This window comes from Lynx rufus, unplaced genomic scaffold (assembly GCF_022079265.1).
Source record: "Lynx rufus isolate CCGP_SWC_20201006 ecotype Redwood Valley unplaced genomic scaffold, mLynRuf1.p SCAF_50, whole genome shotgun sequence".
NCBI classification, from domain to species: domain Eukaryota; kingdom Metazoa; phylum Chordata; class Mammalia; order Carnivora; family Felidae; genus Lynx; species Lynx rufus.
This window is the reverse complement of record NW_025814868.1, coordinates 542,302-568,964: the sequence shown is the minus strand read 5'-3', so window position 1 is coordinate 568,964 and position 26,663 is coordinate 542,302. Positions and strand designations below refer to the sequence as shown.

Below are 26,663 nucleotides of genomic sequence, written 5' to 3'. Positions count from 1 at the left end.
AAAACTCAGGTGCGAGCATCGTCTGCCGGACAGAGGCGTCCACCGGCTGGGTGCTGCCAGACGGAGACCCTGCCCCCCTCCCCGCGCCACAGGGGCTCCCCGGAGACCTAGAGTCTCGGCCCGTTTGCTGAGCCTTTTGTGCCGCAGCTAAGGTCTCCCTACGGCCATGCCATGTGGTGTCACGTGTGGGCTTCGCAGGGCACGTGTGAGCAGGTTGTGAGGACGCAGGCGACGTGCGTGTGTGTCCACTTTGTTTTCCCCTCCAGCACCCCTTCCTCCCCCAAGAGCGGGAAACTCCTCTTTGGGGAACTCCCATCCTGGCAGGTGTTCTTGGTGTGACCAGGGGGTAGAGCTGGTCACTGTCTCAGGACCCTGCCCTCCCCAGATATAGGCAAGGGGCCAAGTGGGGTCCTGTAGATCCTCTCTTCCTTGGTTGGGGCAGACTGACCAGGCACGGTGGCAATCTCACTGCCCCCGAGTCGCCGGGGTCAGTCCTCCCTGACTTCTGGGGCTTGGTCTTCGGGGCCTGCCCTGGCCCAGCGGCCCCTGACCTCACACTTGGTCCCAGGGCCACACTGGCAGAGGCTCCTGGGTCCCAGTGCGCCCGCACATTTCTGTCTGGTGTTTTGGCCAAGGCAGGGCTGGCGAGGGCTGTCAGGATTGCCGCGCAGGGTGAGGGGCTGTGCCGCCTGCCTGGTGGCCGCAGCACAGCGGGGGACTGACGCCAGGAGAGCAGCTTCCCCTCGGGCTGCTGCAGAGAACGCTCGGGTGATGTCCCTGGGACCCATCTGGGAACAAAGGATGAGTGTAAGCCGGCAGCTGCCTCCCCCCACCTCGGTGGTACCTGGAGGCGTTTGAGGGGACCCCCACTCAGACCCTCCGCTGGGTCCTCCCATCCACCCGCTGATCCCTGTCCTAATGTCCTGGGCAGGACACGCAGCCTGCCTGTCACATCACCCCACTCCAGGCCACCAAACTGCCCACTTGTCTGACATCTTCCAGCCACACTCTGCCAGCCCGGGGGCGGGTGGGGAACCAGCTACTCCCACCCTGTCAACAGCACCACCGAGCTCTACACTAGGTGAAGGGATCCTGTGCTCCCAGCCCACTGCCCCGGCCTCAGCAGCCCCCCATGCCCTAGGGGCTGCCATTTGCCACCCCCTGCTGTCTGGTTCAGGGCCTGCAGGACTCACAAGTGCCTGGGGTCTAAGTCTCCAGACCCCACCCGGCCCAGCCCCAGCCAAAGAAAAACCAGGAGCTGAGGGGTCCGAGCCCAGCTGGGAAGAGGGGTGCATCTGGGGCCAGAGACATGAGTCACCTGGCGGGCGGCCTGGCCGGCAGGGCTGCCCATGACACACCCGCCCTGAGAGAGAGGCCAGTCCCAAGTCTCCTGAGGTCCACCCAGTGGTTGGGCTGAGCTAATGGGGGTGGGGGGCGAGGGGGGCTTGTAAGTTTGGAGGGTGTTCTCAGGAGGGGAGTGCTGGGCAAACGGTGCATCTGGTGCCCATGGGCTTTGAGGGACAGTTAGGAGTCTGACAGACAAAGAGGAACTCTAGCATTTCAAAGGGAGGCCTAGCCGGAGCAAAGGCACCCAGGACAAGGCTCAGACATGCTCCGAGAATGAGGAAGTCGCCAAGGAAGGAAGGAGGGGAGACTGGAGGTCCTGAGGCATCGGTCAGCCCGCCTGCTGGAAGGTCCTCCAGGAATGGCTCCTCACGCACCCACCCTTCCTCCATCTGGGGCAATTTCCACGGACACGAACGAAACGACAAAACCTTTTCCTGGTGCGTGACGACAGGTCATGTGATCCCTGCACCTTGTGTTTCAGGATCCCTGAACAAAAAGCAAAACCCCGGGTTCAAGGGCATCCCTACACCTCCAGCAGAGCCTCTGGGCTCAGTCCCCAAGCACCTCTCCAACCTTACCTGCCCCACCTGAGCAGTCACTATTGGAAGACGAGGTTCCCAAACAGCTTGTAGACGGTGCCCCAGAACTCCACGCCCATGAGCCCCACACCCCGAGACCTTATGTGTGACTCTGGGCAAAGGCCTAGGGAAGAGGCTCAGCAGGATGGAAATGGGAGGTGCTCCCTCCACGGGGCCCTAGAGGGGGAGGCCCTTCCCCTTGGGCCTGGATCCTTCCCAGGAGACAGTCATCCGGATGTGGGCCACTGGCTGCAGACCCGTCTGGTCCGCCGAGGCCCTCCTGTGCTCCACCCCTGGGAGGAAGGGTTACCTGCCCGTCTTTCCCTCTGCAGCAGCCCCAATCACGCCCAAAGCAGGACCTGAGTAGCACCCTCTCCTCGCCTGCTGGAGGTGAGGGGGTCTAAGGGGCAGGGGGGCTGACCCACTGGAATGGGAACCCACTCAGGAAGTAGGCAGATGAGCCAGCACAGCTGGGTGTGTGCAGAGGGCAAGAGACCACAAGCCCACCTGGGGGGCACCCCCACCTCGGGCTCACCCCAGTCACCATGACGGGGCCTCAGGCGTCATCCTGTCCAGGTCCTTACTGTCCACAGGGACACACACCGAGTGGCAGGCTGCTGCCAGACCCGGAATGAGGCTCCTGGTTGGCAAGGCCCCATATCAGCACACCTGTCCCTGTGCAGGCTGCCCACCCCAACTCCACATGCCACAGGGGACCCAGACCCTTAGAGGAGCCTGTGCTGGGAGCCGCTGAGGGGCCCAAGCACGCCGCCCTGGACTGGGGTCAGGGTCATGCACACGTGCGAGAGCAAGGGCGCACATACGGGGGACGTGGACCAGGTGTGCTCCGCCTGCTGGGGTGGGTGGGTCCAGCCGGCAGGCATCGTGCAAGGGCCGGGGTGTGCAGTGGGGCGCACGCTGGTGCACACACATGCATACAACAGCCTTGCTGCACGGTGTCACAGCCAGGCTTCCTTTTCCATCCTCTTAGCGACGGAGACGACCAAAGTGGCTTAATGAGCCTGTGATGCAGGAGGAGGTGGGGGCTAGGGCTGCCCTGGGGTGGGGGTGGGGGGGACAGTGCCAGCAGGAGGATCCCGTGGTCCCTGCTGCAGCCTGGCGTCTCCAGCCCCTGGGCCCCACGAATGTGCATGGCGGGGAAGCTCTTCATGTGGCTAGGCCCAGCTTGTGTTCTGACCTTAGTCCTGTTGGTTTCCATCCAAAGTCCCTCACCCACCCAACACGGCTCCTGTCCCCTGTCCCCTGTCCTGAGGCCCTGCCAGCGCCAGGAGGCCCTAGCTCCTGCTTCACTCTGGAGGGAGGGTCCTGCAGGGGTTGAGGTCCTGTGTCACTGCTAGTCAGGACTCCTGGGAGTGTGGGGCTTAGCCAGGCAGAGGACAGAGCCAGGGGCGGTGGAGGAGGGGTGCCCAGGAGATGCACCTTGGCCTAGACTCACCCACTCTGGCATTTCTTACCCATGACCAAGGTTTCCCTACTCAGGGCAGAGGCTGGCAGGACCTTGGGGGAACCCTGCTGCCCGCCCCTCCACCCTGGAAGCAGGGGGTCCTGGAGGTGGCCTGTGGGGCCAAAGGGTGAAGCTGCTTCTCTCAGCTATCAGCTTGCGCCCAAGCCCCTCCCTGCTCTCCAGTCCAGGCCTTAGAGAACACCCAGGAATCTGCTGATGGCCCACCCGACTGCCTCCTAGACAATCTATGGAAACACTGCTCCAAATGCAGCTTGGCCAAACAACATCCTAGATTTCCTTACCAAACTCAGCACCCTGAAGCATCTCAGGAAGTGATACCCACATTCCTCCAGGGACTCATTGAGCCCCAGTGATCCTGGATACCTCTGTCTCCCCACAACCATCCTGGTGAGGCAGAACCCATCCATCCTGCCCCCGCTTCCGTGGACACCTGCACACCCCTCCCTGGCCTCCAGACTCCCACCCTGCCCTCACCAGGACCCACCACTGCAGGCCCACCCTCCGTGCCCCAGGTGAGTGGTTCATCCAGCTCCTCAGATGTGCCCCCCTATTACCCATCTGAGCTCCCACCCCAGCCCCCACCCCCTCTCCCTGTTAGCCTGCCCACTCCACTGCTCTTCTCACTAACAAACGAATGTCACCTTCTATGAATCCATATCCCAGCCCTCACCCCCAAGACATGAGCCCCACTGGGCAGGGCGCTTTGCCCCTGGCATTCCACGTTATGTCTTCAGTCTCACTGATCAAGTATTAAATGTCCAAATCCACGAGGCAGCGACCATCATCCACGGGAAGGGACCCTGGTCCGCTGGGGGGGGGGGGGGGAACCTTCGCCTACAGGGAGGGACCTCCATCAACGAGGAGAGACCGTGATGTACAGGGAGGGGTCTTCGTCCACAGGGAGGGACCCACGTCCACGGGGCGCAGACCTCCGTCCACGGGCAGGGGTCTTCTCCCCCGGTTCACGCTCCTGCCCCAAGGGACGAGGGAGGCACCGTGTTCCTGACTGTGTCCAGGGGCCGGGCCAGGGATGTGCTCAGGGCCGCTGAGGGGTCCCGCCGGGAAGTCAGCCCGCGCTCTGGGGCCAAGGTCTGAGCCCCCGGACGCCCTCCGCCCCGCTCACGGAGCTGGAGGGGCCTCGGGCCCAAGGCGCAGTCGCACGGGGCGGACTCCGCCCCTGACGCGCGCTGGGGGGCGGGGCCGGGAGGGAGGAGGGACGGCGCGTGAGCCTGGCGCCGCATTGGCCCCGCAGCGAAGCGCCGCGACACGTGACCGGCGATCCCGGCCCGCGCGCGCACACGCACGTACACTTCACGCACGCGCAGGCCGGTCCCGGCCGAACCCATGGCGTCCGAGCGGCTGCCGAGCCGGCCCGCCTGCCTGCTGGTGGCCAGCGGCGCCGCCGAGGGTGAGGCTCGCGAGGGCGGGCGGGCGCCCAGCGGCGCCGGCGGGGAGGCAGATGGAAGCCCCGCCGTGGAGAGGGAGTGTCGCCAGTGTCCCGGGCGCGGGGGCGCTGGCTGACCGCAGGGGGGCCCCGCGCCCCGGCGTTTCTGTGGGAAGAGAGCGGGTCCCGGGCTGGCGCCCGCAGGTGCCGCCTCGGGGGCGGGCAGGCCTCAGTGTGGGGAGGGGCGGGGGGTTTCTGAGGGGCCGGGTGTGGGGGCGGCAGGCCCGGGGGCCGGGGCGTTTCGGAGCAGGTGGGTCATGAGCCTGTGCCCACCTGTCTGCTGGCTGGCCCTGCGCACACCCAGGAGGGTGAGGGGTTGGAGAAGTTTGGTTCTGGGGGCCGGAAATGTGCGCGGGCAGAGAACCCTCAGACCCGCCAGGTGGTGAAGGCACCAGGAGGGGCCGGCGTGGGGCTCGAGCAGGACAGCGGGGCTGGTGGGTCTGCGATTCCGTGCAGATTCTCACTCAGGGCCAGCAGGGAAGGAACGAACCGACGGGCGGGGAGGCAGCTGACCGTCCTGAGCATCTGTGCTTCCTTTGTCGGAGGGAGGTGATGAGCCCTTGGTCACGTGGTGGGGGAGGTGGCGACCCAGGGTTGGGACCTGGGGTCTGGCTCTGGAGCCTGGTCTCCTTGTATTCTAGCGGCGCAAGAGGGTGAGGGAGAGGATTGCAGGTCGTGGAGTCACTGTGTGCTGAGCCCCAGGGGCCCTGAGCGCTGTGCCCACACTGAGGGTGGGAGGAGACACGGGGAAGGGGTCGGTCCTGGAGAGGCAGGTTGGGGGGTACAACCAAAGGTGGCTGCGGAGTGGATGAGGGTGAGGAGGCGTTGGGCCAGCTTGGCTGTGCGGTGCGGAAGGGATGTTGAGGACGTGGGGTGGGGGCACAGCTCTGACCAGGCCACGAGGCACTGTAGGCAGGATGAGGGTTCCCGCCAGAGTCCCTTGAGGAGGCCCTGGGGTGAAGCAGTGTTTGAGGAACTGAGAGCACCATCAGGCAAAGTCTGGGGGATGATTTGTGGGTACTGTCTTTGCTCAGTGCGTGCACTCTGCTCGATACGTATTAGTACAAAAGGACGAATAAAGATAGAGAAGAGGTTTAGGGGTGGGGTCGGGGATAGGGGTAAAGGTGGAAGGGTGCACACCAATCCCGTTTAGAAGCAGATAGCTCCAGCCCCAGCAGCCAGGAATCTTGTGGGCCAGACGTGGACAGAAGAGGGCTGTGAGGGGCGCCTGGGTGGCGCAGTCGGTTAAGCGTCCGACTTCAGCTCAGGTCACGATCTCGCGGTCCGTGAGTTCGAGCCCCGCGTCGGGCTCTGGGCTGATGGCTCAGAGCCTGGAGCCTGTTTCCGATTCTGTGTCTCCCTCTCTCTCTGCCCCTCGCCCGTTCATGCTCTGTCTCTGTCCCAAAAATAAATAAACGTTGAAAAAAAAAATTAAAAAAAAAAAAAAAAAAAAAAGAAGAGGGCTGTGAGCAGCACTGGGGATGGGGGCAGGGTCCGGGAGCCTGGTGAGCAGAGGCCGCGTGTCCTTCAGTGAGGGCGAGGCCTGCCCGAGGGGAGTGAAGAGGGTCCTGCTGACCCTTGCCCACCCCCCAGGACATAGGGCTTGCTCAGTGTTGCCTCTCCCTGGCTGAATGTAGGGGGAGTGGGGGGTGGGCTCAGTCGATGCCCTTGGGTTTGCACTTGGGTTTGCCTTCTGGAAAGGCCTTTAGTAGTCAGGCCAGGGAGAGAGGGTGTCCTTTGGGGGCGGGGCCTGTGGGCTGGGGCTGTGAGAGGGGGTCCTCCATTGGGGTGGGGGACCAGGAGAGGACTCCAGGCTGGAGCTGGGAGTGTGTGCCCTGCTGCCCCTCGTGCTGCCCCCAGAGCCTCGTGGCCTTTTTAGAGCCGTGTTCACCTTGCAGGTGTGTCCGCCCAGTCCTTCCTGCACTGCTTCACGTTGGCTGGCGCCGCCTTCAACCTGCAGGTGGCCACCCCTGGGGTGAGTCCAGCCAGACGCACGGACGGGCTCCTACCTTTTTGGGGGTGAGGCCGGGGGAGTGCTGTTGGTCTCAGGGAGGAGCAGGGAGCCTCAGGTTGACATGACCCCGAGAGAGGTGGCCGGGCTGAGGACTCGGACCTTGGTGGCATCGTCAAGCTCTGGCCCCACTGTGGTGCGGGAGACCTTTTGTCGTAGGTCAGCGCCTGCACACGTGCGCGAGGGTGGTATGGACCTTCACCAGTTCTCCAGTTTTCTCTGGCGTGGGCTTTAGGGGTCACAGCGATGCCTCGAGTGTCTGTCACTTAGCATGTTTCTGTTGTCGTCCCCAGTGGGACAGTTGCTGCCACCTTATAGGTGGGGGACGAGGGCCAGCAAGGGGTGGCTGGGGGGTGCGGCGAGGAGGGGTGAGGGGCTGGGCTGTCGGTGCCTTTGTCCCCGAGCTCTCGTCAGCCTCTGAAGTCCCTGTGAACCGACAGTGGGGTGTCTGCCTCTCGGTGCTCCTGCAGGGGAGGACCATAGACTTCGTGGACGTTAACGAGAGCAACGCCCGCTGGGTGCAGGATTTCCGCCTCAAGGCCTACGCGAGCCCCGCCAAGCTGGAGTCCATTGACGGTGAGAGGCCCCGGGGGCCAGAACCTTGGGGGCTCGAGATGTGGGATCCCGGGGGGGTTCGTGGCCTCCAGAGTGCTCCCTTGCTTCTGTTTCTGACGCACTTGCCGCGGAGCGCCATGACCGAGCCGCCCGCGTCCTCGCTGTCTGTGACCGAACTGCCGTGGTCTCCCCCCAGGTGCCCGGTACCACGCCCTCCTGATTCCCAGCTGTCCCGGGGCCCTGGCCGACCTGGCCAGCAGTGGGTCCCTGGCCCGCATCCTCCAGCACTTCCGCTCAGAGAGCAGTAGGTGACCCCTGGGACTGGGGATGTGCGTGGGGCGGCACCAACGGCCGGGAGAGGCCAGTGGGGATGGTTTGGGGGGGCAGACGGGGCAGACGCAGAGAGCCTCTGACTGACCATCGAGGGCGCACGTGCTTGCACGCACAGGTGCACACACACGCGGTGGGGCGCCCCTCTCTGTGCCCCCCACCATGTGCCCCTCGGTTGCTCCCCCTGTGTGTGACCTCTTCCTGGCCTCTGTGGGGGCTGGTGGCTGTTTCCCCCAACTCGCTCTGAGGCGGGTGGGCGACCTGCCGGCTTTGTTCGTCACGGGGTTCAGGGCTGGAGGCCAGCAGGGCCAGGAGAAAGGCTGTTCTGTGGAGATGTGGCACGCTGCCCAGACCTGACAGGGATGGGGACAGGATGCTCATTAGGGACCAGCAGACAGAAACCCAGGGCTCCACACAGCGACCTTTGTCAGTGGGAACAGGGCCGCCTGTGTCCAGTGTGGTCTGGACAGAGAGTGGTCATTCCCGGCCGTTGCTGCCACCGTGGGAATGCGCTCCAGCTCCCCCCCCCTGCAGTTTGGTCACTGGGCCCGTCGCGCCCCATGGGTGGAGGGAGCTCTGAGCTGGGAGGTGTGGGGAGAGGGGCAGGGGCCCCGGCGGGTGTCGGCCTCAGGCCCCACCCCTGCTTCCAGAGCCCATCTGTGCTGTTGGTCACGGCGTCGCCGCCCTCTGCTGCGCCACCAACGAGGACCGGTCGTGGGTGTTCCAGGGCTACAGCGTCACAGGGGTGAGTGCGCTGCAAGGGAGGGTCCCAGGTCCCAAGCCGTAGAAGGCTTCAGAGGCCCGCATACGTGCTTGGAGGCACGGGGACTGTCCTCTGGCAAGGGTGACAGTCATGTGCCCAGCCCAGGATCATGGGTTTCCAGCCCCAGGCAGTGGTGCTGCTTGCTTGCCCCTCCTCACCCCTCCCCTGCTGCCTCTCCAGGATGGCCCCAGGGCACAGGCACAGGCTCTGGACAGGGGAGGGGAGCACAGGGTGGGGCTCTTAGTGTGTGTGTGTGTGTGTGTGTGTGTGTGTGTGTGTGTGTGTGTGTGTGGTGGGGGGGTGACTTTGGGATGCCGGGGAAGGAGCAGGGGTCAGGTCAAGACCTTGCTTTTGTCCTTGTCAAGTGCACGGCACCTTTCGTGTCCAGGAGTGAGGGAGAGGGCCTGGTCAGACAGGAGGCTGGAGGGAGGGTCCAGACCTTGAGGACTGCGGCCCGGCCACTTGGGTCTGCACGGGACCGGCCTGGCCGGTGGTGTGGCCGAGGTTGGGAGGGGGGAGAGCCGCAGGGGCGTCTCACTGTGTGCCCCTGCGGCCCTGGGGCGGCTGTACCCACCACCCTGTCCCTGGACTCTGCCCGTTGCTACCGAGGGGCTCAGCCCTGAGGCTGCTCGCCCAGCCCAGCTCCTTCACTGGCTCATGCGCCCTGGGGCCGTGGAGGGGCGCCCGATGGTTTTGTTGTCTGAGCACCTGCGGCGGGAGGGCGGACCCCCTGGAGCAGCGCACAGCCCCAGCCCCGGTGTCCCTGCTTGATTTGGACCTTCCTGACCCCGGGGTGGGAACCCCCTCCCCCCTCCCCCCCTCCCCCCGCAGCCCTCTGTGTACGAGCTCGTCAGGGCGCCTGGCTTTGCCCGCCTGCCCCTCATCGTGGAGGACTTCGTGAAGGACGCGGGCGCCAACTTCAGTGGTGAGCTGGGTGGGGGCCGCAGCTGCGGCTGAGCCCTGGGGGAGGCCCAGGCCAAGTCCTCCCCAGGCCCCTGCAGGGGAGAGGGGGGCGAGCCTGGCGCGGGCACTGCCTGAGGCCCACGCTCTGGGGGCCCCTGCAGCCAGCGAGCCTGACGCTGTGCACGTGGTGCTGGACCGCCACCTCGTCACGGGCCAGAACACCAGCTCCACCGTCCCCGCTGTGCAGAATCTGCTCTTCCTGTGCGGCAGCCGGTGAGGGGCCGTGGGGCAGGGGGGTGCGGGCTCCTGGCTCCTGGCAGGCCCTTTGCCGGAGCCTGACCCCTGACCTGACCTGTCCTGCAGGAAGTGACATGGCTTCCCGCGGAGCCAGCCGGCCTGCCAGTGGACGCTGCCACCTCAGGCCTCCGGGGACCCTGCCTCCGCGACCGCCCCTGAGAGCGACTTTCCCGGCCCCTGCCTGACCCTGTGGGATTGTCGGGGGCCTCCGGGACTGAGCCCTGAGGGGCGTTTTCTTTGGAGCAGAGGGAGAGCTGAGGGCCGATAGGTGGTCTCTGAGAATTCCAAGTGAGCGTAACGCGCAGAGCAGGTCTGAGTCGGCCGCGGGCGTCCTGGTGTGGGGTCTCGGCGCCCCCTGGTCTTCCTGGGCGCTGGGTCTCTCGCCCTTGCCTGTCCCCGTCCGCCCAGGCTGAGCCTCGCCAGGGCACCGGGATCCCATTTTGTGTGGTGACGGTGCCTGGGCTGCTGCCCCCACCGCTGTGGGTGTTGGGGGCCTGTGCTAGCTCCCGGCCCCCAGAACGCCCCCGGACCGGCGGGTGCTGAAGGAGCCGCCCTAATTGTAGTCCTTGCCTGGTGTGTGGTTTCGCATTGTGATGGCGGCACTGCGCCAGGCCAGGGTGGACCCAGGGGCAGGTGTCACCACGCTCCTGAGGGAAACGTGCTCGTGTGTCTTCAGAGCGGTGCTGCTGGCCCGCAGCGCTGCTGCCGGGTGGCCTCCAGGCTTGCAGCCGCACCTCTGCTTGTGAAGTAGAAGTGACAGTGGCACAGGCCCTACCGGGCGGGAGGCCTTGCGTGTGGCCGGCCTGGGTCTGGGGCGGCGGTCGGTCCGCACCATCCAGGACCCCGCAGGCCTTTGCTGGGGAGGCCCCTTCCCGGTGCGTCCGGATCACCCTGTGGTCTCCTCGGGGTGCCTGGCCCAGGCTGCGGCCCACGGTGGGACCTCCAGGAGCCGCCCGGGCCTTCTTGTGGGTCCCACCTTCCGCCGGCCCCTCCCCGTCTGGGCCCAGCTCTGCACCCAGCCCCTTGGAACAAAGGAGGAGCAAGGAAGCAAGGCATCCCTGGGTCTCAGGCCGCTCCTTCCAGTGCCGCAGACCACTCTGAGATGCTCCCACGCCCCCTCCGCTTCGGGTGTTTGCTGGGAGCACTGTACCAGGAGCTCCTGACACCGCTGTCGCCCTGCTCTGTGCCCACTGCGGGCTGGCCACCCGCACCCAGGGGCCTTGGTCCTACTCTGCCTGCACGGATCACCGCAGGTTTCTTAAAGATCACGCCTCGTGGGTATCATCTGTACCATCTACAGAGAGCTGGTGATGGTTTTGCTTCTGAGTGTCAGATCAAGGTGCCGGCGGGCCCTGCCGAGCGCCCCACACAGCCGCTTCCTGGGCAGCCGCTGTGGCTCGGCCCTGGCTTTGCCAGGTCAGGGTGTGGGGCTGGGGGTGCCTCCAGGCTTCGAGAAACGTGGGCCCCCCCGGAAGGGGCAGGGTGTGGGTGTGGGCGGCCTGCTGCTCTGGGATGCGGGGCATGTGGGGACATGCCTAGGGCTTTAAAACAGACCCTGACGTCCGCCTGCAGGAAATGACCTACGGGAACGACGCGTAAGCGTCTGTAGCAGCATTAGTCACAATAACAAACGTAAAACAAATTGTGGTTTCCACGACCCGTGTATTTTTTTTTGTTTATTTTGAGAGTGAGTGCGAACGGGGAAGGTGCAGAGAAAGAGGGAGACAGGCTCTAAGCAGGTTCCATGCCATCAGCACAGCACCTGGCACGGGGCTTGAACCCATGGACCGTGGGATCATGATCTGGGCGGAAACCAAGAGTTGGATGCTTAACCAACAGAGCTCCCCAGGCGCCCCAACCTGAGCATTCTCACTACCAGGCGATACTAACGTCCAGGTGGTAGAGCAACGAAGCTCTGAGAACATCCTCCAGGCTGGACCCTGAGAACATCATGCAAAGGAGCCAGATGTCAAGGGCCATGTGTGCGAGCCTATTACCCAAACTACCTAGAAAACCCAAAGTACCGTTTGTGGGTGGGAGGCTGGGGCGAAGGAACAGGAAACCTTTCAGGGTGGGGGCGGCGTTTCGGAGCTCCGTGGTCTGCAGGGTCTAAGTACTAACGTCACCAGCCTGTACATGTGGGTGAGTGTGGGCTCGATGCATGTTGATTGTACCCAGTCACACAGACCCGAGGCCCGGGGTCGGGATTGGGGGCAGATTCCAAGTCCTAGGGTGCAGCCTGTTGACCAGCTTGGAGGGGAAGGCCTGGCCCCAGCCTGCCTGTCAGCCGAGACCTCCATGAGCCTCAGGTACAAAGCCGCCAATCAGACACCCAGCGCCCCCCCCCCCCCCTGCTGTGACCTGCCTGCTCCCTGCACACCCTAAGGTGGTTCTCAGCAGAGGCTGGGCCAGCTGGGGCCAGGCTCGTGTACCTGAGGTGATGCAGCCCCCCGTGGGCCCTGCGCCCAGAGCCCCACCCTTGGCAAGGTGGCCATTCTGGAACCAACACCACGCCCTGATGCTCTGGCCCCAGCAGAAAGTTGGGGGGGCCTGGGCATCTCTAGAAAGCTGTGGGGGAACAGCATTGCGCACTTGGTGGGTGCTCCCAGGGAGAAGGGGGCACTGGCCTCCCTGCTGGCCCTTAGTGGGACCCAGGGCTGTGTCTCAGGGCTGTCCCTGACCCCTGTCTTCACCTGCACAGACCCGGAATGGTCAGCCGGAACCCTCCCTACCTGGAGGGCAGATGGGTAGCCTGTGACCCTAATGTGACCTCTCCTGGGCAGCCTCGCCCAGCCTCCTGTGCCTCTTCTGGTGAGACAGAGGGGCTACCCCGGGGGCCCCCGTCACTGCCCCCAACAAGCCCTTCCCAGTGTAGTAGGTGGTGCGCCAGTGGACGTGTCCATTCGAAGCCACGCCACTCTGGGCGTTCAGGGATCGGAGGTAACAGCCAGCACATACCCAACCGTCCCCCCGGGTGGCACCCACATGGGAACCAAAGCAGCAGGGATGCCCCTGGGTGCTCCCGCCCCCTGGCTCCAGCCGCACTCAGCACAGGCTCCAGGCCCAGGTGAGGGCCCGTAACTGCATCACCCCAGCTGGACTCCGGTTGTAGCCTTGGTTGTAGCCAAAGGCGGGGGCAGCGGTGCTGGGGGGAGGGGCTGCGGCGAGTCAGGAACGGAGCACAAGAAAAGTGATTGCTTTAATGAGTTAGGCAAAGTTTTACACAGAATCTAGGATCCATCCGGGCTCCAACCGGTAAAAAATGCACAATTCATCGCCAGGCCTATCACTCGCCCCCCAGGTGGTGCAGATCCGTGCTCCAGCCTCAGGCACCTCCAGCCTCAGGCACCGGGCTACGGGCTACTTTCCGTTCTCTGCGCCGAACATGCGTTCCTAGGGAGGGAGAGGGAAGAGTGTGACAGGTGCCAGGAAAGGCCTTCGGGACCCGGGCTGCGCCAGAGTCCGCCTGCCCAGGCTGCCAGAGGAGCCGAACCCCCGAGTCCCCAGGGGAGGTCCCAGCCCTGCCCGACTCGAGCCCTGGGGCGCTCACCATCAGCACCCGCTCCAGCTTCACGGCGTCGGCAGCAAACTTGCGGATGCCGTCCGAGAGCTTCTCCACGGCCATCTGGTCTTCGTTGTGCAGCCAGCGGAAGGCCTTCTCATCCAGGTGCACCTTCTCCAGGTCGCTCGCCTGGGCTGGGAGCACGGGCATCACCCAGGGCCTTCTGCACCGCCCCCCACCCCGTGCCCCCCCAGGCCCCAGGCCCTTGGGCTCCAGACACAGGTGGGACGCGGTCCCCGCCCCTGGGCTGCACCTGCCCCGCGGTGACCAGGGTGAGGCGGCCTTACCCGCCTTGGCCGACAGCATGGGTGCCAGCTTGCTGTTGTCCTTGAGCAGCTCCCCCAGCAGCTTGGGCGAGATGGTGAGGAAGTCACAGCCCGCCAGCGCCTTGATCTCGCCGGTGTTGCGGAAGGAGGCGCCCATGACGATGGTCTTGTAGCCAAACTTCTTGTAGTAGTTGTAGATCTTGGTGACGCTCTTCACTCCTGCGGTGACACACACCGGGTTCCTGAGTGGCCTCCCCGACGACAGCGCCGCCCAGAGCCGCCACCCCCCGACCCTGCGCCCCGCCGCGCCCCTCACCGGGGTCCTCCAGGGGCTCGTAGGCCTTCTTGTCTGTGTTGGCCACGTGCCAGTCGAGGATGCGCCCCACGAAGGGGGAGATGAGCGTCACCCCCGCCTCGGCGCAGGCCACGGCCTGGGCAAAGGAGAAGAGCAGCGTCATGTTGCAGTGGATGCCGTGCTGCTCTTCCAGCTCCCTGAGGGGACAGGGCGGGGTGAGCCAGGCCGGGGGGCCCCGGGAACCCGCGCGGGACCCCGTGTGACCTGGAAAGAGGCTCGCGATTCACTCAGGGGACAGGCGGGGTCGGGGCGGTCCCCCCTCCCCCCCCCACGGCACCCACATCTGCCACAGTCACCCGGGCTCTCCCTGGCCAGTGGGTGATGGGTGACTGAGATTTTCGTCAAACCCACATTTCAAAACAGAGAGAAAAGGCAAGACAGGCCCCCTGGGAGCCACAGTGGGCCTCCCCGGCCCAGACACACACATCTGCACCTGGGACCCCAGTCCCACGCCACCTCCCAGAGCTGGCCGGGGCCGGACACCGCGGACTCACCTGACCACGGTACCGTCCCGCCCTCTGTCCCCCACCCCCTCCCCGCATCCTGCAGCCTCCCTGTGTCACCACCCACCAGGACGTGCTGAGGTTGACCCCTGAGATAGGGCAATGCCCACTCTGCCACGCGCTGCGGAGTGAGCTGGGACGGCCGAGCCTGTGCTCAGGCCCCTCCAGGCACATTTCTACCCCAAGGGACAGCTTCCAAGTGGCCTCCATGGCAGCGTTCGAGAAGTATGGCTGCGGAGAGCGAGGACTGGGCGGCGGTGGGCGGCCAGCCTCTACCACGTCTCGTGCATGGCACAGCCATACGTGTTCCCGGCGTGGGCACCCGCAGCTCAGGCCGGCCCACGGGAGGTGCCGCGCTCGAGGCCAGGCCCTCCTATGACCACCACCTCGATGACCCCCGCAGCTGCGCGGGTCCGACCTGACTGGCTAAGTGGAGGCGTTTTCGGAAGCGGCCGGTGGGGCGCTCTGGGAAGGTGGCTTTATCAAAGTGTGAGACAGGAGACAGACACTGTGGGGAAACAGTCCCTGAGCAGAGGACTCACGAAGGACAGGACTCTGTTCCATCTAACACTGAGATGGTGAAAGACAGAGTGCAGAAGAAACAAGCCAGATTTGGCAGCAAAGGACACAGTCGACGCAGCTAATCCTCAAGAGGGCTCTGGTCTGATCTGGACGGGGCTCTGTCTGCACAGCAAATTTCCAGCGACCACGAGGACTGCGCATGGGCGCCGCCCAGCCTTGCGTGCGGCGCGCCACGTGCCATCGGGCACGGCCCCGGGCTCTGCTTACTTAGCCCAGGTGCCCACGTGCTGACCGTGCTGCTCGGGGAGGTTTGCAGCCTCGTGGCACCATGTGGATGTGGCCTCAGAAGCGGCTCGGACACGGGGCACCTCGCTAGCTCAGTCGGTTCCGGGTCTGACTGGCCCAGGTGATGATCTCGTGGTTTGTGGGTTCGAGCCCCACGTCGGGCTCTATGCTGACAGCCTGGAGCCTGCTTCGGATTCTGTGTCTCCCTCTCTCTCTCCCTCTGCCCCTCCCCCGCTTGTGCTCTGTCTCTGTCTCAAGAATAAATAAAAACATTAAAACAAAACAAAACAGAAGTGGCTGGGACACATCTCAGCCCCATCCTGACCCGGATCTCAGTCTGTCTGCACGAGTGAGTGTCGGAGGCGGTGCCCAGGACCCCGGGATGTGCAGCTGCCTGTACGTGTCCATGTTAATGGCACTTTCTTTCCGGCCTGGCCGTGCTGCCCAAGGACTCGGGACACTTGCGGGAGCAACGAGCCACGGAGGGCTCGGGAAAGGGATGTGGTGAGCGGGACCAACTGACTCGGGGTCAAGAATAATTTCTAGGGTTCCCAAAAGATTTTCCAAACACTGCTGACAGAAATGACAAGTATCAAAGTAAAGGAGAAAAAACTATGGCCACAGACGGCATAGCCAGTGGGACACGGCCGGGACGGTGCTGAGGGGCGGCACGACGTGGCAACCCTACCCCCATGAGCGTGTCCCCAAGACGTACGCCACGTGCCCAAACCTAGACACGGACGTTCAAGGCAGCATCACCCGTGACGGCCCCAAAGGAGGACACACAAAATGCGGTGTAGATACAAGGGAGCATTAGCCTTAACAGGGACACAGCCCAGACACACGCTGCCACTTGGGTGAATCTCGAACACCTGCCATGTGAGGGAAGCCAGACACAAAAGGTCACGTGTTCTGTGATTCTGTTGACGTGAGACACGCGGAACAGGCAAAGCCAGAGAGACAGAAAGCGGGTGAGGGGCCGCAGGTGTTAAGGGGCCCAGAAAACCCATGCCCCATCGTGCGTGAGACGCCCTCGCTGGCACGGAGGCTCAGGTGTCGGTGGCCTCCGGGCAGGGACCGCTCGGGGCAGCTCAGCACATCTAGGACGACAACCAGTCGGCTCTTTACAGGTGGTGCCGGCGGGAGGACGGGAGCCTGGGGCCTCACGGAGGCCTCGCGCCTCTCTGGACGTGGCCACCCCGCACCCCGCCACCGGGAGGAGGGCCCCCCACGCGGCGCCCACCCCGGAACCTCCTGCAGAATTCCCCTCGCAGGGGTACTTACTTTCCGGCCTGAATCCCTTCCCAGGTGGATGACAGCTTTATAAGGACCTGGTCCTTGCTGAACCCGGCCTCCTGGTAGAGCTCGATGAGGCGCCTGGCACGGGCCACCATGGCGTCCTTGTCGAAGGACAACCTAGGACAACAAGGAGCGGCCTCGCCTCACGACACCCACCGAGAAGGACCAGCCTGGAGCCCGGCTCACCCTCACACCCCTCCAGGGGCCTACGCAGGACACAGGCCGGACACCAGTCGCTGAACAGGGGGCACCGCCCCGCGCTCCTCACTGAGCGAGGCTGCGGCACCACGCGGGCCTACGGACCCCCGAGCCCGTCCACCCGAGTCCTCACCTGGCATCCACTTCTGTGGATACACGGCCCGGAACCTTCTTCAATATTTCTGCTCCGAACAACACAAAAAGCTTGTCCATAGCATTTTTAATCTGTTCCTCCTGTGACCTAAAATTCAAGGGAAAAAATTAGGTCAAAAGCTTGTTAGTTTCTCTCTGCCCCTCCCCCATTCATGCTCTGTCTCTCTCTGTCCCAAAAATAAATAAAAACGTTGAAAAAAAAAAAATCAAAAGCTTGTTAGTTTTAAGGGCACGGGATTCTACAAAACAAATTCCTTTCCCTCATCTTCCCCCCCTTTTTCTAATGTTTATTTATGTATTTTGAGAGAGAGAAAGAGAGAGAGCAGGAACGGGGGGAGGGGCACAGAGAGAATCTCAAGCAGGCTCCGCACTGTCAGCACAGAGCCCTACGCGGGGCTTGATCTCAGGAACCATGAGATCACCACCTGAGCTGAAATCAGGAGTCGGATGCTTAACCGACTAAACCCCCCCCAGGCGCCCCTCGTCTTCCTTTTCTTAAACAAACAAGAAAACCCCAAGAAAACAAAACACACACTTTTCCCCCTGAACTATGGTAAAACACACACAGCCTAACAGTCACCACCGTGACCGTGTCTAAGAGCTCAGCTCGGGCATGCCAACGCTACCGTCTGCCTGCGGAACTTCCGTCGTTCCAAACTGAATCCCTGCACCTTGTGGCACTTGACAAAAATAACCTCCTCCGTCCCCCTGCAGTGGCCTGGGCAGGCGAGTGCGGAGCGCAGTGGTTTCCAAAACGGCGCCCCGTCCGGGGGTCCTCGCCAGCCCAGCGCACGCGGGAAAATCTCCAGGCCGTGCATTGTGGGCGAGGACCCGTGGGGGGTGGCTGGGCACAGGGATCTCTAAGAGCACCACCTCGTCACCCAATGCCAGAAGCACCGAGGCCTTGGGGACACAACGAGGTGAAAGAGCATGAGAAGGGACAGGCAGCTGGCTGAGGCGGGGGCCGTCCCTGGTGGAGGGCAGGGCACACATCACGCCCGCACGCCGCCCCGACCCGCGCATCCCCCAGGTACTCCCTCGGCTGTGCACTGTCACCCTGATGAAAACTTAAAGTGACATCAGGAAGGGGTACGTGGAGGGGGAGGAGCAGGGACAGATGGTAGATGGGCACCAGGGAACGTTCTAGGAGGTTCACGTATCCAGGACCAGATTGTGGAGACGGCTGCACCACTGAATACATTTATCAGAACACACGGAGCTGTGCGCTTGGCGAGTCTTACTCTAGTAAAGCTGTTAAGAGATAATAAAATGACAGAAGGCAGGTCGCTGACCGCCGGGGCCGGGAGACTCGCCACAAGAGGGGAGGGAGGGACTTTCGGGGTGCTGCACCTTAACTGGGGAGTTTACAGAGGGCACACGCTCTGGGAAACGACATTCATTGAACCGGACACGTCCTATGGCTGCAGTTTCCTCCATGTAAATGACACTCTGAGAAAGTTGATAAAAACAAACATAAAAAACCCAGCTTCCAGGGTCTAGGAGGCTCAAGAACTAAAATGCGGTTGCGGCCCTGAGCTCACCCGCCCAGCTTCTTGCCGTAGGCGATGGCCTCGTCCAGCAGCCCCTCGTAGGCGGGCATCTGTGCCGCGGCCAGGATCAGGGAGGGGTTGGTGGTGGCGTCCTGGGGCTTGTACTCATCGATGGCTAGGGAAAAGATCAAGGAGAGCAGGAGAGTCGGTGGGGTGCTCGCTCCCCCTCCCCAGTCCTCCACGAGTCCCCCAGACACGGACACAGAGTCGCACTTCGCACACATTCCTTCCCTGTCCCAGAAGGCTGGGCAAGGGGCGGCGGTTTGCACAATAACAAAACAACAACCAAGATTGAGGCCAGAGATCAAAAAGAAGTGTGCTCCTGTGAGGGCTGGTTCACCGCTGAGGCGCAAGGGAGGCCGGGAGGCGCTGGAAGAAGCTGGAAAGGCACTTCCTGCTGCCACACCGGGGCCAGCAGGCACGCGGGCAAGTCAGCGAGTGACAGCACGCGGTTACATTCAACGACCACTTGCCTTCGTTCCACTCTTTCTTTTTTCACCCTAGCTTGTTCTTAGTAACCAAGCCAGGAATGAGGAGAGACCAAGGAGGCTGAACCCGGAGCCTCACTGACCCGACGCTGTCAGGGCAGAGTGTGGAGGAGCAGGGCCGGCCGACAGCCACCACCCCCACTGCCCACCCCCCACCCCCACCCCGCCCCCTGCATCACGCTGCTCACCTCTGGAGGGTTGGCTGGGGCGGTAAACTGACTGCGTGACTGAAAAGTAGCATTTTCAAAGTGCCCTTTGATGACAAGAGTACAGAGACGGAGAACAGATTGGGGGCTTCCAGAACGGGGAAGGGGGGCAGCTCTCAGGGGCCCAAGGGACGTCTGTGTTCTAACTGTCCGGGGGCACAAGAGTCTACGCGTGTTATCACTCACTGTGGGCAATGCTGCTCCCCACCCCCTTTCGGGTTTCAAGCTGGTGAACACTGAGCCACGCCTGCCACCGTGCTGGCACCAAGTTCCTGCTTCTAACAGCACACCCACGGTCACATATAATGTCACCTCTGGCGGACAGCAGGCGAGTATACATGGGATTCTATGGGCTAGTTTCACAACTTCCTGGGAGTCTATATTTCAAAATAATAAGAAGTGCTCTGGGGTGGTGTTTTTGCAGGTGTGTCAAAATTCACGGAGGAGTGCACTGAAATGGTGCCTTTTGTTACATAAAATTAGGTCTTGATAAGGCTGACTTTCAGCAAACTTAAGAACAAAACCAATACTTATCTTGAGTCAACATGTGGGCTTCAGGGTCCAGGGAACTTAAACCGAATGTGAAACTGGGGGGTAGGGGTTGTTCAGTAAAGAGCATCCATGGCTTTGATTGTATTTTCAAAGCGGTGTATGACCCACCCCACCCCCAACTCCTGCCAAGGTCACTTCACAAAATGACCACAAAACCGGATACTCAATTTACAACTATGTAATGTTTACGGATATACGTTATTAACTAATGCACATTTGTTAAAGATAAAAAATGATGGGCACTTGGGTGGCTCAGTGGTTAAGCATCTGACTTCAGCTCAGGTCATGATCTCACAGTTCGTGGGTTCGAGCCCCACATCAGGCTCTGTGCTAACAGCGCGGAGCCTGGGGCCTCCTTTGGATTCTGTGTCTCCCTCTCTCTCTGCCCTTCCCCTACTTGCGCTTTCTCTCTCTCTCTCAAAAATAAATAAACATTAAAAAAATATGTCAACACTTGGGTTTAGATTTTCTTTTAATTGTTAATGTTTATTCACTTTTGAGAGAGACAGAGCATGAGCAGGAGGGGCAGAGAGAGGGGGAGACCCAGAATCCCAAGCAGGCTCCAGGCTCCAACCTGTCAGCAGAGAGCCCGACGCGGGGCTCGAACTCACAAACTGCAGGATCATGACCTGAGCCAAAGTTGGACACTTAACTGCCTGAACCACCCAGGCACCCCTAGATATTTCTTTCTTTTTTTTTTATTATTCTTGAGGAGACAGAGAATTCCAAGCAGGTTCATTCAGTAAATGCCCAAATCTTGATTTCGGCTCAGGTGGTGATATCACGGTTCGTGAGTTCCAGCCCCGTGTCAGGCTCTGGGCTGACACTGTGGAGCCTGCTTCGGATTTTGTGTCGCTCACTCTCTCTGCCTCTCCTCCACATTCTCTCTCTCTCTCAAAAATAAATAAACATTAAAAAAAAAAAAGGGCAGCCAAATGTGCGCGTTCACTCTCCTAGATAAACAACCCTCTTACTCAGAGTTGCCAAAGAGGAATTAAGGCCTGTTTGTCAAGCCACCATGAGAAAGCAGAAAAGAAAGGAAGTCACTCTGTATTGTGTGCCCCACAACACTCATCCCATGAGCGTTTCACAATTTTCCTGAAAATCTTGTTTGTTAGGCTGGGCACGGAGCGCTAGGGATTAACGGTATCGCCCTTCCCTCCGCCCGTCTGTTTCCCTGGTTCTCACCGGTGAGCACAAGTCTAACTCCGGAAAATCTAAATTTCAACAGCAGGACAACCTTTGCTTTCCTAGGAGCACTGAGCTTTACCCACGCAGTGCCGCGGCCCCAGGCTGTGGATGTCCACCCAGGGGGACACCCTGCCACTGACAGTCACCTGCGGCTATGGCTGTCCCCGGCGGGGTGGGAAGATGTGCAACAGGAGATTGCAAAAGCTGGTCTCTCTGGGCCCAGAACTGACTCAAGTTCCTGCTCAGTAGGTCAACCTGTGCCGAATAAACCTGCACCTCGTGGGCAAGGGGTCCAGGTGGAAACCAGTTCCAGATCCTCCTTGAACTTCTTCCTCAGCATAAAGCCTCGGAAAGCCCTCCCGGGGTTCCCAACAGCTCGGAGGGGGCCCCCTGCCCACCCCAGCCTGCTGCGCTCTTCACCCGCTCCCCTCAGCCCCTGCGCTCCCTCCTCCCCTACCCGCACCGGCCCTCCCCGCTTCGGGACCCCCGATCCCGGGCCCGCGCCCCCCTCAGGACCCCGATTCCCCGGCCGCCTCGCCCCCCCCCCCCACCCCGGGCCCCGCCGGCTCTCCGCGTCCACGAACACCCGCCCCCAGCACGGCCAGTCAGCGCGCCTCACCGTGGAAGTCGCCCGTGTCGGCCACCACGGTGGTGAACTGCTTGAGCTGCTCCAGCGCGCTCTCCATCCTCTGCCGCTTTACGGGGGAGCCCGACATGGCGAAGCGGCGGCGGAGCGCGGCGGCCCACAATGCCCCGGGGGCCCCTCCGCGCCGGCCAATCGGAGAGCGGCGCGGGAAGGCGGGGCCGAGGGCGCCTCCGCCGCAGGGCGAAGCCCCGCCCGGGCGACGAAGCCCCGCCCGGGCGACGAAGCCCCGCCCGGGCGACGAAGCCCCGCCCGGGCGACGAAGCCCCGCCCGGGCGACGAAGCCCCGCCCGGGCGACGAAGCCCCGCCCGGGCGACGAAGCCCCGCCCGGGCGACGAAGCCCCGCCCGGGCGACGAAGCCCCGCCCGGGCGACGAAGCCCCGCCCGGGCGACGAAGCCCCGCCCGGGCGACGAAGCCCCGCCCGGGCGACGAAGCCCCGCCCGGGCGACGAAGCCCCGCCCGGGCGACGAAGCCCCGCCCGGGCGACGAAGCCCCGCCCGGGCGACGAAGCCCCGCCCGGGCGACGAAGCCCCGCCCGGGCGACGAAGCCCCGCCCGGGCGACGAAGCCCCGCCCGGGCGACGAAGCCCCGCCCGGGCGACGAAGCCCCGCCCCGGTTAGAGTGGGCCTGTGTCCCCGTCCCCCAGTCTTCGTGGGGCTGCAGGCGTCCGGGTGCACCTCCCGCCCTCAGCCTGGCCCGGCGCCCCCTCCAGGCCCTCACTCCCAAGACAGACGTGCTCATTGCCTGGGAAGGAGCCGGCTGGAGACTAGGGCCCTGTGGATTCATTCTCTCCTGCACAGATCCAGAGCCCTTCCTTGCCTTTGGTTCTGGGAATCTGTCCCAGATAAGGAACATGAAGTTCAGAAAGTGTCCCAAAGGCACTATCCATGAAATCTGTCGCAGGAAGCATATAACTGCTGGTTTTATATAGGTTGTTTCTCTCTCTCTTTTTCCTAATGTTTATTTATTTTTGAAGGAAAGAGAGACAGGGTGTGAGCAGGGGAGGGGCCGAGAGAGAGGGAAACACAGAATCCGAAGCAGGTTCCAGGCTCCCAGCTGGCAGCACAGAGCCTGACGCGGGGCTCGACCTCACGAGCCATGAGATCATGACCAGCGCCGAAGTCAGATCCTAGCCGACTGAGCCACCCAGGCGCCCTTCTCTCTCTCTTAATTGCTATGTGGTTCTTCATTCTGGACCAAGTTTTTTGTCAGATGTGTATGTATTGTAGGTGTTTCCTCCAAGTCCGTGGCTTATCTTTTCATTTTCTTTTTTTTAAATTTTTTTTTCAACGTTTTTATTTATTTTTGGGACAGAGAGAGACAGAGCATGAACGGGGGAGGGGCAGAGAGAGAGGGAGACACAGAATCGGAAACAGGCTCCAGGCTCCGAGCCATCCGCCCAGAGCCTGACGCGGGGCTCGAACTCACGGACCGCGAGATAGTGACCTGGCTGAAGTCGGACGCTTAACCGACTGCGCCACCCAGGCGCCCCGATTTTCTTCACAGTATTTTTAATGAGAAATTTTAAATTTTAATGAAATTCAACATAACAATTTTTATTTTTATGGTAAGTGCTTTTCTGTATCTTCTCTAAAAATATTTTTGCTTACTTCCAAGTGACAAAAACACTTTCCGATGGTTTCTTTTAGAGATGTTTTAGTTTGACTTTCATATTAGTTTGTGTTTTTTTTTACGTTTATTTATTTTTAGAGAGAGAGAGAGAGAGAGCATGAGCAGGGGAGGGCAGAGAGAGAGGGAGAAAGATAAAATCCCAAGCAGGCTCCACACTGTCGGTGCAGAGAACAGCGCAGGGCTTGAACCCGCAAACTGCAAGGTCGTGACCCGAGCTGAAGTCACACTCAACTGAATGAGCCACCCAGGAGCCCCTGGCTTTTGTGTTAGTCTTTGATGAATCTCGGATTGATTTTGTGCATGTTACGAGGTAGAGGTCAGGGGTCATTTTCCTCTACTTGGTCAATCTTTGTTGAAAGAACCTTCCACTCGTCATGGAAATACAAAAATAGGAAAGACACGCCACAGAAGAAGCTGATTAAACTAAAACCAGAGGGAAATATCTCCAACCTCTTACTCAAATGGCAAAAATACCCAAAGGCCAGCAATCCCCAGCGCGGGGGAGGCCGTGGAGGAGTGGAACTCTGGAATGTACCATGGTGCGAATGAACTGTTGGGAGAAGAGTTTCGTGGTTTCTCATATGAAATTCAGCACCTACTGACCACGTGAACCAGCCCTTCTGCTCCTCAGATAAAAACACGTCCACTCAACAAGCTGCACACAGATAATCATAGAAGTTTTATTCCAGCCCCAAACTGGAAACAACCCAACATCCATCAGCAGGAGAAGGGGACAGGCTGGTGGCCCCATGCAGGGAAATGCTACCCTGCGACGACAGGAAGGGCCAGTGAGCCCGGCAGTGCCCTGCACAACCCTCAGGAGCACTGTGCTGCCTGAAAGGAGCCAGACACCGAAGGACGCATGCCAAGGATTCCGGCGTGTGAAGTTCACGGACAGGCGGGCTGCCTCTGGGGGAGGCTGGAGCTGACCGGAAGGGCCACAGGGGAGCTTTCTGGTGCGATAGAAATACTCGCCCCAGATGCTTAGGAGCGTGGGCAGGTGAGTAGCAACAGGTCCCAGGAACTCTCGACATGTGAGTTCTCTCCCTGCCCAGACCCACCGAGCCAGGAGCCGTGGGTCAGCGAGGACGCTTTCCCGGCACGTGAGCGTCTGAGGACCTCAGCCCTGGGTCTTTAAGGGGCAGCGGACACTCAGTGGAGACATTTGTCAAAACACTTTGAAATGTACGCTTCACTGTATCAAGTGAGACCAAAAAAAAAAAAAAAAGACAATTACAGCAAAACAAAACAAAACACGAACCATCGGAAACAGCCCCTGTTTGGCAGCTGCCTGCTCGTTCTGAGTGTGACGGCCTAGAGGGGACAGTCTCGCAGATGCAGAAAAACGCGTGCCGTGTCAGTAAGGTGTGGGCAGCGGCGGAGGGCCCGTGCCCCGCGTTGTGGCCTGGGAGGCGGAAGGCCGGGGGCGAAGGCGATCTGCGGCTCCGGGGGAAGGACCGGCTGGTTCGCCTGTGGAGACCTCGCCCTGGCTGTCCTTGTGCTGGCGCTCGCCCTCCCTTGGCCGAGGCCAGCAAGACGCTGGGCGCGGTCTACTGCCTGCGGGGTGAGAACGAGATGGGTGTGCGTGCGGGTCCAACCCCTGGTGCGATTCCCCGGAGGCGGGAGCTCTCACGGGCCCTTTTTGCAGATGCAGAACGAGGCGCTGGGTCAGCAAGAGAGGGGGCATCCCGAGGGGCCCAGCCCTCAGTCACTCTCAGAGGCTGCCTGGCTGCCAGGGCAGAGGAGGGAAGGGTCCGTGGACTTCGCACCTGCTAATCGCTCTGACTCAGGCAAGGCCGGGACCGTTTCCTCCAGCCTTGCACGGAAGGGGCTGTGCCCGTCCCTCAGCCTTCCGGAAGCCCCGGGGGCCTCGCCCCTTTGCTGCTGTGTTCACCACACGCCCGCATTTAGGAAGGTAGGTCTGTAAACCTTTGTCCTCAATGTGGTCATCCCACTTTGCAGTTAAAAACCTGGAATCAGGGGCGCCTGGGTGGCGCAGTCGGTTGAGCGTCCGACTTCAGCCAGGTCACGATCTCGCGGTCCGTGAGTTCGGGCCCCGCGTCGGGCTCTGGGCTGATGGCTCGGAGCCTGGAGCCTGTTTCCGATTCTGTGTCTCCCTCTCTCTCTGCCCCTCCCCCGTTCATGCTCTGTCTCTCTCTGTCCCAAAAATAAATAAACGTTGAAAAAAAAAAATTTAAAAAAAAACAAACAAACAAAAAAAAAAAACCTGGAATCATCACCCGACATTTACAATCATCAGGGGACGCCTTCCCAGGGGCACCTCAGGCCTCCCTTCCCACAGATAATTGGGCCGCTCTCTGGGCCAGCCATCCCCCCCCCCCCCCCCGGAAAGGCAGCCGATGCTGGGCCTCGACGGCTGGATCCTGCCCCAGAAAAGTCAGTGGTGCCCCTGGCGGGAGGCCAAGAGCAAGGACAGTGGCGGTGAAGGCGTATTTGCTCCCCTGCTGCCAACCCCATGATCCCAGTGTGTGTGTGCTTCAGGAAGGGGGGGTGGCGGCTAGAACCCAGAGGGACCCATAAGTCACTATATTGCCACACGGATGTTCTGACAGAAGCCCAGACAGTAGCCTTAAAGGGCCAGAGTTTGAAATGTAAGTTTTGGCGGAGGGGGGGAGGGGGGTGAAGGGGTGAAGTCAAAGCCTCAGAGTTATAGAAGCAGAGGGTGAGGAGGGGAGCTTGGGGGTTCTGGGGGAACATCTGGAGGCCTGCTGGCCAGCTCTGACCCCATCCAGGAGGGCTAGGGTGGGGGCCAGGGGCCCGGCCCCTGTGCCTCAGCCCGCCCTGGCTCAGCCCTCCCCAGCATACCCCGAGGCCCTGATCCAGCAGGCCTGTGCGGCAGAAGACGGGGATGACACCCAGGGCCGTCTCGCTCGGGCTGCAGGGGACCCCCAGGAGCCTCGCTGGCACCTCTACCCAGGTGCCTGGTGTACGGAGCCCTGGGGACAGATCAGGCGGGGTCAGTGGGCGGGGGGCCGGCCTGGGAGGTCCAGCCTCACCGCAGGCCTTGGAAGCCGTGGACGGCCCGCACAGCCCGGCATTCGTGGGAGGGGCCCCAGGACTGCGGCCAGACCAGGACAGCCCCAGGGCCCGTGGCAGGAAAGAAGACGGGCGGCTGAATGGATGCCGACGCTGTGCAGCCACATACCGGGAGCCGCGGGCCGGGCTGCCCACGGCGGCTTCAGAAGAGGCCTCTGTGCGTGTGAAACGGCGCCTCACGCAGAGTGTCCCGAGTCCTCTCTTTCAGCAAGAGCTGAGCTCGCTCTGGGCGCTGAGCGGGAGCACGGCGGATCTGCCGCGCGGGCCGACTGGGTGTGGGGACCAGGAAGCCCGCCGTAGGGCAGAGGCCATTGGTCTGTGCAGAGCGGGGACAGGCAGCGGGGAGGCCTTGCTGAGAAGCTGGCCTCGGAGCAAAGGCTCCAGGGCCTGGAGGAGAGCCAAGCAGGGCATCGCAGACCGTCCCGCCCTCCACAGGGACCTGGGTCAGAGCCCGGAGGGCTTGGCATTGGCAGCGGGGGGGGGGG

At 62.1% G+C, this 26,663-nt stretch overlaps 2 protein-coding genes across 3 annotated transcripts; one reads left to right on the top strand and one right to left on the bottom strand.

Annotated features, from left to right (window-relative positions):
* Positions 1-4,717: 4,717 nt before the first annotated feature.
* On the top strand, positions 4,718-11,356 carry GATD1 (glutamine amidotransferase class 1 domain containing 1). 2 transcript variants are annotated; one of them, XM_047100626.1, is made up of 8 exons: positions 4,718-4,819; positions 6,754-6,830; positions 7,337-7,442; positions 7,618-7,725; positions 8,402-8,496; positions 9,346-9,439; positions 9,579-9,690; positions 9,781-11,356. In XM_047100626.1, the coding sequence occupies exons 1-8, from the start codon at positions 4,756-4,758 to the stop codon at positions 9,785-9,787; spliced, it is 663 nt and encodes a 220-aa protein (XP_046956582.1). In that variant the 5' UTR covers positions 4,718-4,755; the 3' UTR covers positions 9,788-11,356. The 2 variants fall into 2 exon arrangements, with proteins under 2 accessions (XP_046956582.1, XP_046956583.1); XM_047100627.1 differs by lacking the exon at positions 9,781-11,356 and having other exon boundaries at positions 9,579-9,694.
* A 1,544-nt stretch (positions 11,357-12,900) lies between these two features.
* TALDO1 (transaldolase 1) lies at positions 12,901-21,575 on the bottom strand. Its single transcript, XM_047100570.1, has 8 exons — positions 21,464-21,575; positions 18,399-18,522; positions 16,838-16,945; positions 16,492-16,623; positions 13,859-14,034; positions 13,564-13,761; positions 13,265-13,410; positions 12,901-13,107 (listed from the first exon to the last, which is right to left on the bottom strand). Exons 1-8 carry the CDS (start codon positions 21,558-21,560, stop codon positions 13,075-13,077), a joined length of 1,014 nt encoding a protein of 337 aa, XP_046956526.1. The 5' UTR covers positions 21,561-21,575; the 3' UTR covers positions 12,901-13,074.
* Between the last annotated feature and the right edge of the window lie 5,088 nt (positions 21,576-26,663).